This window comes from Protopterus annectens, chromosome 9.part0 (assembly GCF_019279795.1).
Source record: "Protopterus annectens isolate FY-2018-M chromosome 9.part0, PAN1.0, whole genome shotgun sequence".
Classification (NCBI taxonomy): Eukaryota; Metazoa; Chordata; order Ceratodontiformes; family Protopteridae; genus Protopterus; species Protopterus annectens.
This window is the reverse complement of record NC_056743.1, coordinates 181,784,268-181,799,365: the sequence shown is the minus strand read 5'-3', so window position 1 is coordinate 181,799,365 and position 15,098 is coordinate 181,784,268. Positions and strand designations below refer to the sequence as shown.

Sequence of the window (15,098 nt, the reverse complement as noted above, 5' to 3'; positions counted from 1 at the left end):
TAAAGGAATTTGTGGGAATCAGGCACTCTATAGTATCTGTCAGGTTTGGCTGGAGCAGGAGGCAGAGAATCTGGGTTGAAAATAGATTCTAAGTAAACATCATCCACAATGTCTAAAACTGAGGGGATGGCGAGTGGTCTGTGCTGGGGGAGTAATAGAAACTCTCTGAGCCTTTTCTTAGAGTCAGAGTAGTCCTGACCTTCCCAGTGAAAATGTTCCCTCATAGTGTGTAAAGTTTCCCCATAAGAGTAGTCTTCAGGAGGAGAAGCTGACGGAATAGAATCCTCAGCATCAGAATCTTCATAAGGGGAGAAGGAGTAATCTTGGTCCTCAGAAGAGCCTGAGGAAATAGACACTTTATCAGAGGAGGCATAACCTTCCTCTTGTCTAGGCCTTTTGTTGGGTGGGGGTTGGGAACCCATGATTAAAGAGATCAAATCCTCAGCCATTTTAAGCATCTGTTTCTTAGGCATGGGGCCTTGAACTGGAGACTGAAGTGCAGTCTTTTTTGGTTTAATAGGAGTCTTAAGCTTAGGATACGTTTTTATGGTGAGCATCATCAGTCTGAAGATGCCTTCAGAAACCGAATGTGTTTCTGCAGCACCAACATCTCTTTCTGCAGTGTCGTTGGTAGGGGCTAAACAAAATGGCTGCATTGGCCTAGCACTCTCCGCCAAAGGCTTCAAAGCAGTCTCGGGTTCCAAATCTTCGGTAGTCAGGAGCTGCGTTGGAGCCTCACTGAAGACTGGTGAACCGGAGACCGGTCCAGCCGAGGCCTCGGAGTCTGGCTTGGGTCTAGTCTGCCTGTCCTTATCCTTGCGTTTTTTTGTGCACGCTGGTAGTCGGTTGCTCCAACGGCATTGTGTAGTTAAATTTTCTACCGAAGTAGTGTCGTGCGAAATCAAAGCGTCTTTTAATAGTACGCTTATTAAACCTAGCACAAAAACGACAACCAGTGACGTCGTGGTCTGGGCCTAGGCAAGGTATGCAGTAAGAATGAAAATTCTTATGAGGTATTTGCTTCCCACAAGAAGTACAATTGTTAACTTTTTCTGACATTGGTCTGAGGCAAGAAAAGTTTCCCCAATGGGGTACTTAGCTTTATTGAAGACTTCGGATCTGAAATTCGACTTCGAAAATCTCAGGAGTCGGCCGACCGGCACTTGCAAACTGCTTCTGCTTCGGGCACCGTGCGGCAAAAAAGACTGAAGAAAATGGCGTTGGATGCATTATATATACCCCTGGCGCACGGACGTCAGGGAAGAAGCGACAGCAACCGACGCCGGACCAAGACTTTGGAATTCCGGCCAACTGCGGGACCGCCTGACAACAGGATAACCCAAGTGTGATGACTGCAGCAGGGTAACATGATGAACATCCACTAAGTCAGAAATGAAAAACAGGGATAAAGCCTGGGAGCACTGGCGCAAAACCAAGACCCCCTCAACTATACAGAAATTCCTAGAACTACACAATAGAGTCAGAAAGCTAATAAAACAGGACAAATTCCAATACTACCAGTCTGCCCTAGACTCCTCCGAACACAGCCCCAAACAATTCTGGTCCTCCATAAACTCCATCCTCCACCCAGGTAAAGTCAGTACCCCTCCTCCTAACATCCCTCACTCCTTAGAAAATATTGCTACCTCATTCAACACACACTTCACACAAACCATACTATCACTAGCTAAACAACACAACCCCCCCCTCCCCTCCAACCCACACCTTCAACTACTAATCTCCCCACTGCCTTCTTTTTCTCCTGTACCTACCTCCAACATAAAAAAACTCTTAACTAAACTTAAACCCACCAAATTAGCAGAAGACAACCTCCCAAGTGAATACCTACAAATCGCAGCTGATGCTCTGGCCTACCCAGTATCCATCTTGATTAACCGATCTCTGTCAGAAAGTTATGTTCCCACACTGTGGAAAGTATCACATATAATTCCCCTCCACAAAGGCGGACCCTCCACAGAACTAACCAATTACCGCCCCATAGCTATTCTCTCTCCACTCTCCAAAATACTAGACAGATGCATACACTCAAAGGTCTCGGACTACCTCCTTACTAACAATTTCCTTTCCAATACTCAGCATGGTTTCTGACCAAACCATAGCACCACCACTGCCTTACTCTCCTTTACTAACACTATCCTTCAGCATAAAAACAATGGCTATCTCTCCTCTGCTACTTTCCTAGACCTATCTAAAGCATTTGACATGGTCCCACACAAACAACTTATCTCTGTCCTCAATAACCTATCCTTCTCACAGTCACCAACTGATTTCAGAGTTACCTGTCTGACCGCCAACAATCCATTGTATGGCAGAATGACACATCTCCCCAACTATCTGTCTCCATAGGGGTTCCCCACGGATCCATCCTTGGACCCCTACTCTTCTCTGTTTTCACAAACAATCTAGCCTCTGCCACCAAACATGGCACACTCATACAATACGCAGATGACTCGACCATCACCTGCTCAGTCCAGTCCCTACCCAAACTGCAAAAAGTCACACAAAAAGCCTTTTCCTCCGTTGAAACTTGGTTATCTGATACCCAATTAATACTCAACCCAAACAAAACTAAACTACTCATCTTCCAACCCACCAAACATACTCAAAACAACTCTCACTTTAACATCACAGCAAAAGACAACACCACTATATACCCAACTGAACACACCAAATTGCTAGGAGTGGAATAGACAAACTAAAATTTGACATTCACATATCCATGACCATAAAAAAAAGTCCACAAAAAACTAGGAGCGTTATACAGAAATAAGCATCTTCTTACCAAAGCAGCAAAGATTTCAATAGCAAATTCCCACCTTATCTCCACCCTACTTTATGCCTCTCCAATATATATCAACCTAAGGCAATGCGATCTAAACAAGCTAGAGACCTGCTACAACAAAATTGCCAAATTCGCCACAGGGGCATCCTACCATAGTCACCACTGTCTCTCACTTGATGAACTGGGCTGGCTTGAACTCCCTCACCTCCTTCAATGGTATCAACTCTCACTCACCCACAAACTAGTAAACCATCCACTAAATGTCCCATCCCTCCAGAATCTACTCCAACCCTATCGCACCACCAGACCACTAAGATCCAGCAACAAAAATCACTTGCAGATCACTAAAGCCAATAACTCTGCTGGTGAAGCACTATTCTCTTGCACCATAGCCAAATTATGGAACTCCCTCCCACCCACAATTACCTCCGCACCATCATGCACCCACTTCAAAACTTTACTAAAAGTGCACCTAAAAACATGCTGGCTATGCCCTTGCAACTCCCACTCTAATATCACCCACCCCATCCAACCACTACCTTTCTTTCCACTCCACTAACTACCTTGATTATAGCAAGCTCAGATGCTCATAAGCCTAGTACTTATACAGCAGGAACTTCTTATTTTAACATTTGTTAATGTCTGTTATGTACTTCACAGATAAAGATTATAGTTGTCTACTGATGTACTATGTTCTTCATCTGTAAATATGTTGTAAGTAATTGCTATGTAAATTGTGAATCGCTATGTAATCCAATGTAACTACTGTCTGTTTATTTTAACTGTGGAGCTTTTCACCCCGGGCCTCCACTGAAAATGGACCTACGTCCAGTCAGACACTCCCGGTCAACAAATATAAATAAATAAATACAAATAAATAAGGTAATTGGCACTTCCATGTGATAGTAATACACACCGTTTGATTTCCTGTTCAGCTAGTACCAGTGCTTCTTCAGCTACCTCTCTCCTAAGCCGTTCATCAGTCAGAATTTCACTTAAGTGGGAAAGTTCCTCTTGGGTTGAGTCATACAGCTGCAAAGTCTCTGTTAGCCTAAATCAAAATAAAAAACACAAAACTGAGTTATGACTACAGGCATCTGTTTGATTAACCTTCAAGAAATGTACCATAAGAATTTACATCTATGAAAAGTACCCTTGAAAGACTGCTTTTAAAACTGATCAATAGTGCCTTCAGCCTGGCTGCTAGAAAATAAACAGAAAGCCTACCTATTACATTATTCACTGAGTAGAGGAAATCTGAACTACTCGGGGTACTCTTAGATGCATATACAAAAAATGAACACTAGAAGACCTCTGGCTGGACTGGAATACATGAACAGATCACAGGAGGTAAAAGCTGGTAGTCTAAACAATTAAGCGTGGCAGCCATAATGAAATACAAATTACTGCTGATACTAAATAAAATTAAGACTGCCATGGTTTGTTGCTGCTAAGCAGCGAAAACAATGTTGACTGAATTCACATATTAAAAAACAGCCAAGCAAGGGGAAAGAAGTTCAATGAATAGCCACTCAAATACTTCCTCCTTCCCAAAACATTGAATGAATACAATGCCATCTGCCACGCTTATAGCAGAATTAATAGCAATAGCTTACTGAACTGCTAAATCCACTGCTATGTTTAAGGCTTGCATATACAGATTGCATATGAATTTTATCAGCAGTGTGCAGTTCACTTCTGTTCTGTCCTCAGTGACTCACAAAAGTGCAAAAACACAATGAAAACGAAGCCTGTACTGTACAATGGCATTACTTTAAAAAGACAAGAGATTTCTTTATTCCACTGTATGATCCAGTTAATTCATATATATTTTTTTTACCCATGGTGGGGAAAGCTCTATTTTTGTTAGTCAAGATTTGCCCTTGTCGCACTAAACAGCAATCCTTGGGTAGATATACACAGATTGTGCATTCAATGCCATACTATAAATACTGATTTACAGAAAATGCTTACAGCCTTTAAAATAAAACATGCAATTAAAACAGGAAAACAAAGATGTCCAAGCAATACGTAGCTAGAGAAAGAACAGGTCTCCAGAATTAGTTCTTGCTGACATTCAAAGTTTTAGGCTTGAATTCTCAACAGAAATGAAAGCAAAGAGCAAACAGCTTCAAGGATCACAGCACAACTCCATATTCTCATCGGTATTTAAGGCAAAAGTTAATATTATGCATCTGAACATATTTTCACCAGTAGTGATAAAAAAACTTTCAAGTCTGAACATTTTTTTGACAATCAGGAAATGCCCCTTGGGAGACCCTGCCAATACTCCATCAGACCTTCTTCATCAGACGGAAAGGAACCAAGGAAAGACAAAAACTAAAGTAGGCCAACAAGGACAGCATGCAATCCTCCTTGGGAGGTGGAGGATGGGACAGCAGATGTCCTGACAGAAATGCTCTCATATCATGAGTTACGTTACTAACTTACCAACAACCTATCGTTTAAGGCAGTTTTAACAATAAATCTTCACTACTCTCATGTCTCCAGCATTTAATGAAAGGAAAAAAAAAACAGAAGAATTCTGCAAGAAAACTTACAGAAAATATTCTGCCAAATCCATCTCTGGGAATGGAATAGATTGCAAAATTCTAATGTCCAGTACAGGTATGCAGTTAAGTCCTGGTTGCTGCAACACAGATTTCCTTGCCCGAAACCTTTGAAACTAGCAGAAAACGTCAACAATGCTATGGCTGATAAAGACATCCCAGAACCATTGCAATGCTTCCCTTCCATAGCAAACAAAGAAAACATTACACAACCAAAACAGCATAGCTTTCTTGGTTCTGGGGTTTCTTGACTTTCCCTCTGGCAAAACAAAGTACAGTACAGTTGTGTACACTTACCATAAATGTAGATGTTTGAGTGTATTCACTGTTGCAGTCATCACACTTGGGTTATCTGCCTGCAGGTAGCCCTCAGTCAGCCCGAATACCAGAGTCTTGGGACTTCTGTGTCGGATGCTTTTGCCTCTTCCATGACGTCAGGGGTATAAAACATGCAGCAGATGCCATTACATCAGTTTTTCTTGCCCCAAATGTCAGGAGCCCCCAAAATAGGAAGCTATTATGTGGTGTGGAACACTCCCAGTAAAAAGTAAATACTACTGCCATAAAAAATGGCCATAAAGAGGATAGGTAGAAAGGACAGAGAATACCAGGGGGCTGGAGGGAGAGAAACCAGGACTGCAACAGTGAATACACTCGAACATCTATATTTACGGTAAGTGTACATAACTACACTACGCTCTTCGTATTTCACTGTTGCAGTCATCACATTTGGGTAGATTCCCAAAGCTGATTAAGGATGGAGGCAGTCAAGAAGTGTTAGGGCTGGCTAGCAGGTCTTGAAAGACTGCTGTAGCAAATCCAACTCTGGATTTAGAAAAAATAGGTAGGTGGTAATGTTTGGTGAAGGTGTGTACAGAACTCCAGTTTGCAGCTTCCAGGATGTCCCTGGTAGGGACTCCTCTGAGAAATGCTGTAGAGGTGGAAGTAGCCCTAGTGGAATGTGTTCTGATCCCCTGTGGGGTAGGTTTTCCATGGTGCTTGCAGTGTAAATGGATGCAGTGTGCTATCCATTTGGAAATGGTTTGTTTTGAAATGGCCTTGCCCTCTGCCCCTGTAGCAAAGCTGACTAGCAGCTTGTCAGATTTTCTGAAAGGTTTAGTCCTGTCAAGGTAGAACCTGAGCTGTCTGTGTACGTCCAAGGAGTACAGGATCCTTTCTCCTTTATTCTGAGGATTAGGGAAGAAGGTTGGCAAATGCATGGATTGGTTTAGAGCCACACTGGACACCACCTTAGGCATAAAGGATGGGTTAGTCCTGAGGGAAATCCTGTCAGCAATGGAAAATAATGAAGGGTTCCACAGCCATTAGTGCCTGTAACTCAGACACTCTTCTTGCTGAAGTAATGGCTAGAAGCAAGGATGTTTTCCAAGAGAGGAATTTTAACTCTGCTGAAGCAGCAGGTTCAAAAGGGGGGAAGATGAGCTTTTCTAGTACAAAGTTAAGGTCCCAGGCAGGGGTGGGAGCTCTCCTAGGGGACCTTAAATTGTTAGCCCCTCTCAGGAACTGTTTGATGAGAGGGTGAGAAAAGAGAGGTGGGCTCAGTATTATAATGAGCTGAGATGGCAGAGGCATGAATCTTAATGGAGGAGAAAGATAGGCCTCTGTGGAGCAGCTCTGCAAGGTAAATCAAGGATTTGAGGTAAGGAGGGCACAGCTGTGTCCTTTCCTTGAGACTGATTCCACGAACAATACATTTTCCACTTTTCAGCAAAGGATTTCCTAGTACTAGGACTTCTGGCCTCAAGGATGATGTCCTGCACCTGCTTGCTGAGGTTTGCTGGTGGTGTATTCAGGGGATAAGCCAGGCTGCAAGGTTCAGGGTTTGCAACTGTGGATGCAAAATCTGTCCCTCCTGCTAAAGCAGCAGGGAAGGTGTGAACTGTAGATGCCAGGGTGGCACTGCTGTCAGACTGCGTAGGAGTGGGTACCAGTGCTGGCGTGGCCAGTCTGGGGCAATAAGGATTGTCCTTGGCCTGTCTTGTTTGATTTTGAGTAGCACTTTTGAAGGGAGGGGCAGAGAGTGAAAAGCATAAATTGAGAGGTTTTCCCATGCAAAGGGTAGGACATCCACCTTCCAAGCCCTGCTGTGAGGGTTCCTGGTGCAGAATTTGCTCAATTGGTGATTCTCGGGGGAGGCAAAGAGGTCCACCTCCAGTGTCCCCCACCTCTGGATTAGAAGTTTGAATGAGTTGGGCTCCAATTTCCACTTATGTGGGTCCAGTAGATTTCTGCTCAAGTCATCTGCCAGTGAATTTTGTTTGCCTAGCAGGAATTGAGCTTGTAGGTGCACTTGGTTGCTCAAGGCTGTGTTCCATAAGTCCATGGCTAACCTGCAGAGTGGGTAAGAAAGGGTTCCCCCCTGCTTGTTTATGTACCACATAACTGTGGTGTTGTCTATCTTTATCAGGAGCTGTCCTGGAAGGATTAGGTGTTTGAAGGCTGTCAGAGCATTCTGTACAGCTAGCATCTCTTTTTGATTGATATGTAGCAGACTTTGTCCTGGGCTCCATTTGCCTTGAATGCATTTGCCTGCCATGTGAGCTCCCCATGCATAGTCTGATGCGTCTGTTGTCAGGGTTTTGGAGGCGAGGGGTTGAGTGAAAGGCAGTCCCTTGTTGTGGTTGCATGCTTCTGCCCACTAAAGGAACTCTGCCCTTAGACAAGGTATGCTAGGAATCACTGTTTCTAGGTCCTGAGAATGTTGACACCAGAGACTTTTTAAGTACCTCTGAAGTTTACTCATAAGCAGTCTTGCATATGGAATTACCAGAATGCATGAGGCCATGAACCCTAGGACTTGCAGTATTTTCCTTGCAGATAGCTGGGTTTTGGTGGCCATTAGTATGAAGTAGTTTGTCAAATAGACCTGCTTTGCTGGAGTGAGGAATGCCATCTGGGAAGCTGTGTTCAATCTTGCTCCCAGGAATAAAATTTTTTGACTGGGCGCCAGTTGAGATTTATTTTTGCTGATGGTGTACCCCAGTGAAGTTAGGAGTCTTTTTACAAATGCCAGGTGCTGAAGTAGCAATTCCTGACTGTCAGCCTGAATCAGACAATCGTCCAAGTATGGGTAAATTTGAATATTTCTCTACCTGCAGTATGCAATGGCTGGAGCCAGGCACTTTGTCAATACTTTGGGCGCAGTAGATAAGCCAAAGGGAAGTGCAGAGAACTGATAATGCATAGAACCTGCCCTGAAACATAGATATTTCCTGCAAGACTCCCTTATGTTTTATACCCCTGACGACCTGACGTCAAGGAAGAAGAGACAGCATCCAACGCAGAAATCCAAAGACTCTGGTATTCAGACTGGCTGAAAGCTACATTCAGGCAGATAACCCAGATAACCCAAATGTGATGACTGCAACAGTGAAAAACGACGAACATCCAGGCATCCTTGGCTAGCATTAGGAGAAGCTGCTGCAGTGTAAGGATTTTGAATTTTGGGACCACCAGAAAGGTGTTGAGAATGGATAGATCCAGGATAGGGCGTCAAGAGTCCTTTTTCTGGGCACCAAGAACAGTCTGGAGTAGTAACCCTGTCCCCTTTGTTCTACTGGCACAGATTGAATAGCCTTGATATTGAGAAGGGAAAGTACTTGCTTTTGAGCCCCTGCCCACTGGTTTGGAGGAAGGTTTGGCAACCCACTGGGGGTTGGCAGTGAATGGAAGTAGAATCTGTATCCCTGGAATGCAATGTTTAGGACCCATTGGTCCTGAGTAATAGACATCCAGTTTTTTGCATGGAGGACAAGTTTTCCTCCTAGGGGCGCAAGTGATTGGGCATGGCTGGGAAGGATAATTGGCAAGTCATCATGAACTTTTTCCATAAGGGGTGGCTTACCACTCCCTGTTTTAGAGGTGGGAGCACTCCATTGTTTAGATCTGTGCATACCCTGAGACTGGCATTCCCAGCAGAAATGCTCTCTTAAAGTATGCAAGGTTTTGCAAAAAGAAAAATCCTCAGGAGGGGAGGCAGAGGGAATGGATTCCTCTGCATCTGAATCCTCACAGGTTGATAAGGGTATGTCCTGGTAATAAGAAGCGTCAGAGTCACCAGACTCCTGGTCTGTAAAATCAGAAGGAAACTCAATTCTTTGTCTTTTAGCAGGGGAAGGCTGGCTTCCCCTAATTAGAGTAATAAGGTCTTCAACCATTCTAAGCATTTGTTTTTGTGGCATGGGTGCTTGAGCATGCGCTTTAGTCGTCGGTTTTCTAGGCATAGTACGAACTTTGGGCCTGAGAAACTCAGTAGTTTTAGCTAAAAACAAAGTTGTCGGTTTAATACGAACATCGGTAGGTCGGAATACACCCTCAGAAGCCGGTGCCTGCACAGCAACTCTGGACCCATCCAAGGTAGAGACATCCGTAGATTCCATAGTCGAAGCATCATCTCGCGGCATACCGGACTCCAAATGGGTCTCAGCAGAGGCCTGCGAATCTGTAGAAGCTGGCATCAGGGGCTGCAAAGGTGCCTCACTGAGTACCGGTGGAATGGTGACTAGCTTAACAGAAGCGTCGTCAGCAGTTTTGGACCTATGCGGTCTGTCTCTGTCTATCTTTACATTTTTTCGGAAGATCAGTAGTCAGATGGCTTATCAAAGCCATTTTGGAATACGGAGAATGAGAGCGAAAGAATTTAGTGACAAAGATAGCCCGATGACGAATGCTTCGGGCATTAAACAAGGCACAAAACTGACAGCGAGGGATGTTGTGGTCTGGGTCTAAACAGGTGACACAGTAAGAATGAAAATCTCTGTGAGGTATTTGCTTTCCACACGCAAGACAATTGTTAACTTTTCCTGACATCAGTTAGAGAAAGAAAAAAGGATCCCCAATGGAGTACTTAGCTTTAGAAGACCCCAATGGAGTACTTAGCTTTAGAAGACTTCAGGTTTGAAACTTGAAAAACAAAAATTTCAGGAAGCGGCTGACCGGCACTTGCGAACTCTGCTTCAGGCTCCCGCGCGGCAAGAAAGACTGATGTAATGGCATCGCCTACATGTTTTATACCCCTGACAACCTGACGTCATGGAAGAGGTGACAGCATCCGTCGCAGAAATCCCAAGACTCTGGTATTCGGGCTGACTGAGGGCTACCTGCAGGCAAATAACCAAAGTGTGATGATTGCAACAGTGAAACATGAAGATCATCATCTAGGACTTGTTTGCTTAGACTGGCAGCTTGAAAAGAGGTCAGGGAATAAGCCAGGCTGCCAGATTGAGGGTCTGCAATTGGGGATGCATGAATTCTCCATTCCTCTGGGTCAGGAATGTTGGGATCTAGGGTAGGTGCCATGGTGGCAGGGGCGACAGGCTGCGCAGCAGTGGGTACCTTGTGCTGCTGTGGCCAGTCTGGGGCAATCAGGATTGTCCTCGGTTTTTCCTCCCTTATTTTGAGCAGTACCCTTGAAATGAGTGGTAGTGGGGGAAATGCAGAGACCAAGAGGTTTACTCACTGAAAGGATAGATCATCAACTTTCCAGGCCTTGCTGTGAGGTTCCGTGGTGCAGAATTTGCCAAGCTGATGACTGGAGTGGGAATCGAAGAGTACTACCTTTGGCGTGCCCCATTTCTGGGTTACAAGGGTGAAGGTTCTTTGGTCTACCTGCCACTTGTGTGGGTCTAGCAGGTTTCTGTTTAGGCTGCTGCCAGAGAGCTGAGAGAGCCTGGCAGGAATTGTGCTAACAGGTGTAGCTGCATGGCTGAGGCCGTGTGCCAAAGGGTCTTGGCGAGCCTGCACAGAGGATAAGAGCGAGTCCCTCCCTGCTTGTTGATGTACCACATCACCATGGTGTTGTCTGTTTTGATCAGTAGAGGCCTCAGTGAGAGTAGGGGTCTGAAAGCTGTCAGGGCATGCTGAACAGCTAACAACTCTTTTTGTTTGATGTGCACATGTATTTGATTTGGGCTCTATTGGCCCTGAATGCACCTGCTGTCCAGGTGTGCACCCCAGGAATAGTCTAATGCATCTGTGGTGAGGGTCTGGGCGGCGTGGGGTAGTGAGAAGGGAAGTCCCTTTTGTTGTGGTAGTATGCTGCTGCCCACCAAAGAAAATCTTTCCTAGACAAAGTATCATTGGTATAAAAGTTTCCAGGTCTTGAGAGTGCTGACACCAAAGGCTTTTTAGGTACCATTGCAGTTTCCTCATATGCAGTCTAATACATGGAATGAGTAGAATGCAAGAAGCCATGAACCCTAGAGCTTGTAGGATTTTCCTTGCGGATAACTGGGTCCTGGTGGCTAGTTGAGAGAAGTAGGTTGTCAGGTAGGTTTGTTTTTCTGGTGTAAGGAATGCCATCTGGGGTGCTGTGTCCAGGCTTGCTCCCAGTAATACATTTTTTTGTGTGGGTACTAGTTTTGATTTCTTTTCGTTGATAGTATACCCCAGGGAGGTCAGTAGGTCCTTTACAAAGGTCAGGTGCTTTAGCAGCTTTTCCTGACTGACTGACTGACTGAATCAGGCAGTCATCTAAGTATGGGTAAATTTGAATATTTATTTGTCTGCAAAAAGCAATTTTAGGAGCCTGACATTTTGTGAAAACTCTGGGAGCAGTGGATAATCCATAGGGAAGCGCAGGGAACTGAAAGTGCAGTGATCCTGCTCTGAAACATAGGTATTTCCTGCATGATTCCCCGATTAGGATGTGTAGGTAGGCCTCATTTAGGTCTAGGGTGGCGAACCAAGCATCCTTGGAAAGCATAGGAAGAAGCTGCTGGAGGGTGAGCATTTTGAATTTTGGCATCACCTGAAAGGTGTTTATAATGGATATGTCGAGGATGGGGCATCATGTGCCCTCTTTTCTGGGTACCAGGAAGAGTCTGAAGTAGAAACCTTGGCCTATCTGTTCTGCAGGAACATGCTCTATTGCCCTCATAGAGAGCAGGGAAAGGACTTGCTTTTTGGCTTCTGCCCACTGGTTTGGGGGAAGATTTGGGAACCCTTTTGGGGTTGGCAGTGTGTGAAAATAAAATTTATATCCCTGGGACACTATGTTGAGGACCCAGTGGTCGTTGGTGATGGTGGCCCAGTTACTTGCGTGGAAAGACAGTTTTCCTCATAGGGGCAAGTGAAGGTGGGCAGAGGGAGGGGATGGAAGTGTAAAGTCATTGTGAGCTCTTACCTTAAGGGGGTGGCTTAGCACTCCCTGGTTTTGAAGAGGAGGAACTCCATTGTTTAGATCTCTGCATTCCCTGGGGCTATTGTCTGGGGGGCCTGCTTCCCCTGGGTCTGGGCTGAGCTGACCTGGGGGGGGGGGCAGGAAAAAAGTTGTGCTTGGAGGGACAATGCTTACTGAACCTCGCTGGCTGGACCTGTAAGAAGTCTGTCTGCATAGATTTAGCTTTTTCTTCCATCTTTTTTAGGACCTCTTCTACCTTTGTGTCAAATAAGTTGTGAACCTCCAACACCACAACAGACCACAGCTCCAAATCAGGTGAGACAAGGAATATAATGCAAATTGAATTCCAAACTTTATTCTGTTCCTTAAGCCAAACAGGTCTTCTAAGTACCGAACCAGTGACTGCTTCCCTGCAAGATGCTTCTAGGGTCAAAACCACATTAGAAGGTGTGCTTAGTTACTTGACTTGCAGAATGCATTAACTCTTGTAACTCTATATTTTCTGCACAAGCAGGGAAAGAAGGTATTTTTTGTTTGCGGAGTTCCATGGTATGTTGATGATATTTCAGCATATGGAACTGACAATTTAATGCTCTAACGGCAAGAGTAGCAGAGATGTATACTTTTTTACCCCATCTGTCTAATGCTTGGGAATCCCTATCTGAGGGGGTGGGGTTCTTAGCTGAAGTTGCTTTAATTCCTTTAAGTCCTTGAGAGACGACCTCGGGATCAGCAATAGGATTATTGAAAAGAAATTTGTGGGAGTCAGGGACTCTATAGTACCTGTTAGGTTTCCTGGGGGCAGGAGGGAGGGTGTCAAGGGTCAGACTGGATTCCATAAAAACATTATCCACAACATCCAGGACAGAAGGAATGGCCAGAGGTCTGTGCTGTGGAAGATCTAAGAATTCCCAGAGTCACTTTTTTGACTGAGGATAGTCCTGACATTCTCATTAGAAATGCTCCCTTAAAGTATGTAGGGTTTCCCCAAAGGAAAAGTCCTCGGGTGGAGACGCTGACGGGATGGATTCCTCTGCATAAGAATCCTCATAAGCAGAGAGGGGTTGCATATCTTCATATTCAGATGCATCAGAGTCATTGGACTCCTGTTAAGATAAAACTACTGGGGACAGGTCTCTTTTTCTTTTGGAAGGGGTAGCCTGGCTTCCCCTGATGAGCATTATAAGGTCTTCTGCCATTTTACGCTTTTGAGACTGAGGCAAGGAAGCAGGGGCCTGAGCTTGGGTCATTGATTTTTTGGGTGTGGTTCATACTCTGGGCCTTAGAAACTCAGTTGTTTTCTAAAGAACCGTAGACGCGAAAGAAGTCGTCGGTCTGTGTCGAGAATTGGTAGTGCAAAGTACTTCTTCAGAAGCCAGTGCCTGCTCAGCGGCTCTGGACCCATCCAAGGTAGAGACATCTGCAGGTAGGGAACATGTGCATATCTATGTGTGCTTTAGATGTTCTTTCAGGAGTCTTTTAAATGTAACCTTTGAGCCTGCTGAGGTAATAGCAGTAGGCAGGGTACTCCAAATTTTGACGGTGTAGTTAGGGAAGAGAAAGTCCCCCAATGTGCTGTTGGTCTTGGTGACCTTGATTAATTTTTTGTTGCTAGAGTGAAGTTGTCTAGCTTTAGCTTGTGGTTCTAGTGGATTGGCTAAAGCTGGAGTTGTGTCTGGGAGCAGTAGGAGACTGTGGGCAAAGGAAAGTTGACAGTTTAGGATATTATGGAATTCAAGTCAGCCAAGTTGTTTTAGGGAATGGCAGTGGTGGGTTCGGTAGGGGACACTGGTATTTTCAGTTTTGGGTAAGTTGGTGAGAATGGGTGAGGCATAAAACTGTGTGGAAAGAAGGTGAATCTGAGCAATTGTTATTCTAGCAGGTTGTGTTGGAAAAGGTTTATTTTTATACAGACTGCCCAGTTTTTTGTGGATATTTTTAATGGTTTGATTTAGATACTCATCAAATTTGAGGTTATTATCAATGGTCACTCCTAGCAATTTAATGAGTGTGTCAGAGGGAGATGACAGTCCCACCCTGGACACAATATTAAATGGGCTTGGTACTGTGGTAGATTTGTTAGGTGTAAATAGCAACAGTTTTTTTTTTTTTTTTGAGATTTAGTATTAGTTTAAAAAAACAGTTTTCAGTGGTATGGAAGGCTTTTTGGTTTATACAGAGGAGTTTCTGATGATTACTGGCTGAACAGACAAGTGCTAAGTCATCAGCATATTGTATAACGTTGCATCTTGACAGATGCTGTGGAGGTTATTGGTGAAAATGGAGAATAGGAGGAAATCTAAAATGGAACCTCATGGGACTTCTGTGGTGATGGGTAGCAGTGTGGATAGGTTGTTATCCCACCAAACTGCTTGTTGTCTTCCTTGTAGATAGTAACCAAGCATGAGCTTGGCTTCAGAACTAAGTCCAAGGTCAGTAAGGGCTTGTACTAGTTTAAGATGGTTGACCAAATCAAAGGCCTCTGATAGATCCAAGAATATGGCAGAAGTTAGATTGCCTGTGTGTTTGATTTGGTTGATGAGGTTTGTGAAAGAAAGTGGGGCAGTGGTTATGCTATTAGAAG

At 44.5% G+C, this 15,098-nt stretch overlaps 1 protein-coding gene across 2 annotated transcripts in view; it reads right to left on the bottom strand.

The window, feature by feature from the left end:
* LOC122811120 (golgin subfamily B member 1-like) overlaps positions 1-15,098 on the bottom strand; it is a 2,318,314-nt gene that overhangs the window by 110,765 nt on the left and 2,192,451 nt on the right. For both annotated transcript variants that reach the window (XM_044082720.1, XM_044082719.1), the window contains one exon: positions 3,720-3,854. In XM_044082720.1, coding sequence (XP_043938655.1) covers positions 3,720-3,854 — 135 coding nt within the window. The remainder of the gene's footprint in view (positions 1-3,719; positions 3,855-15,098) is intronic.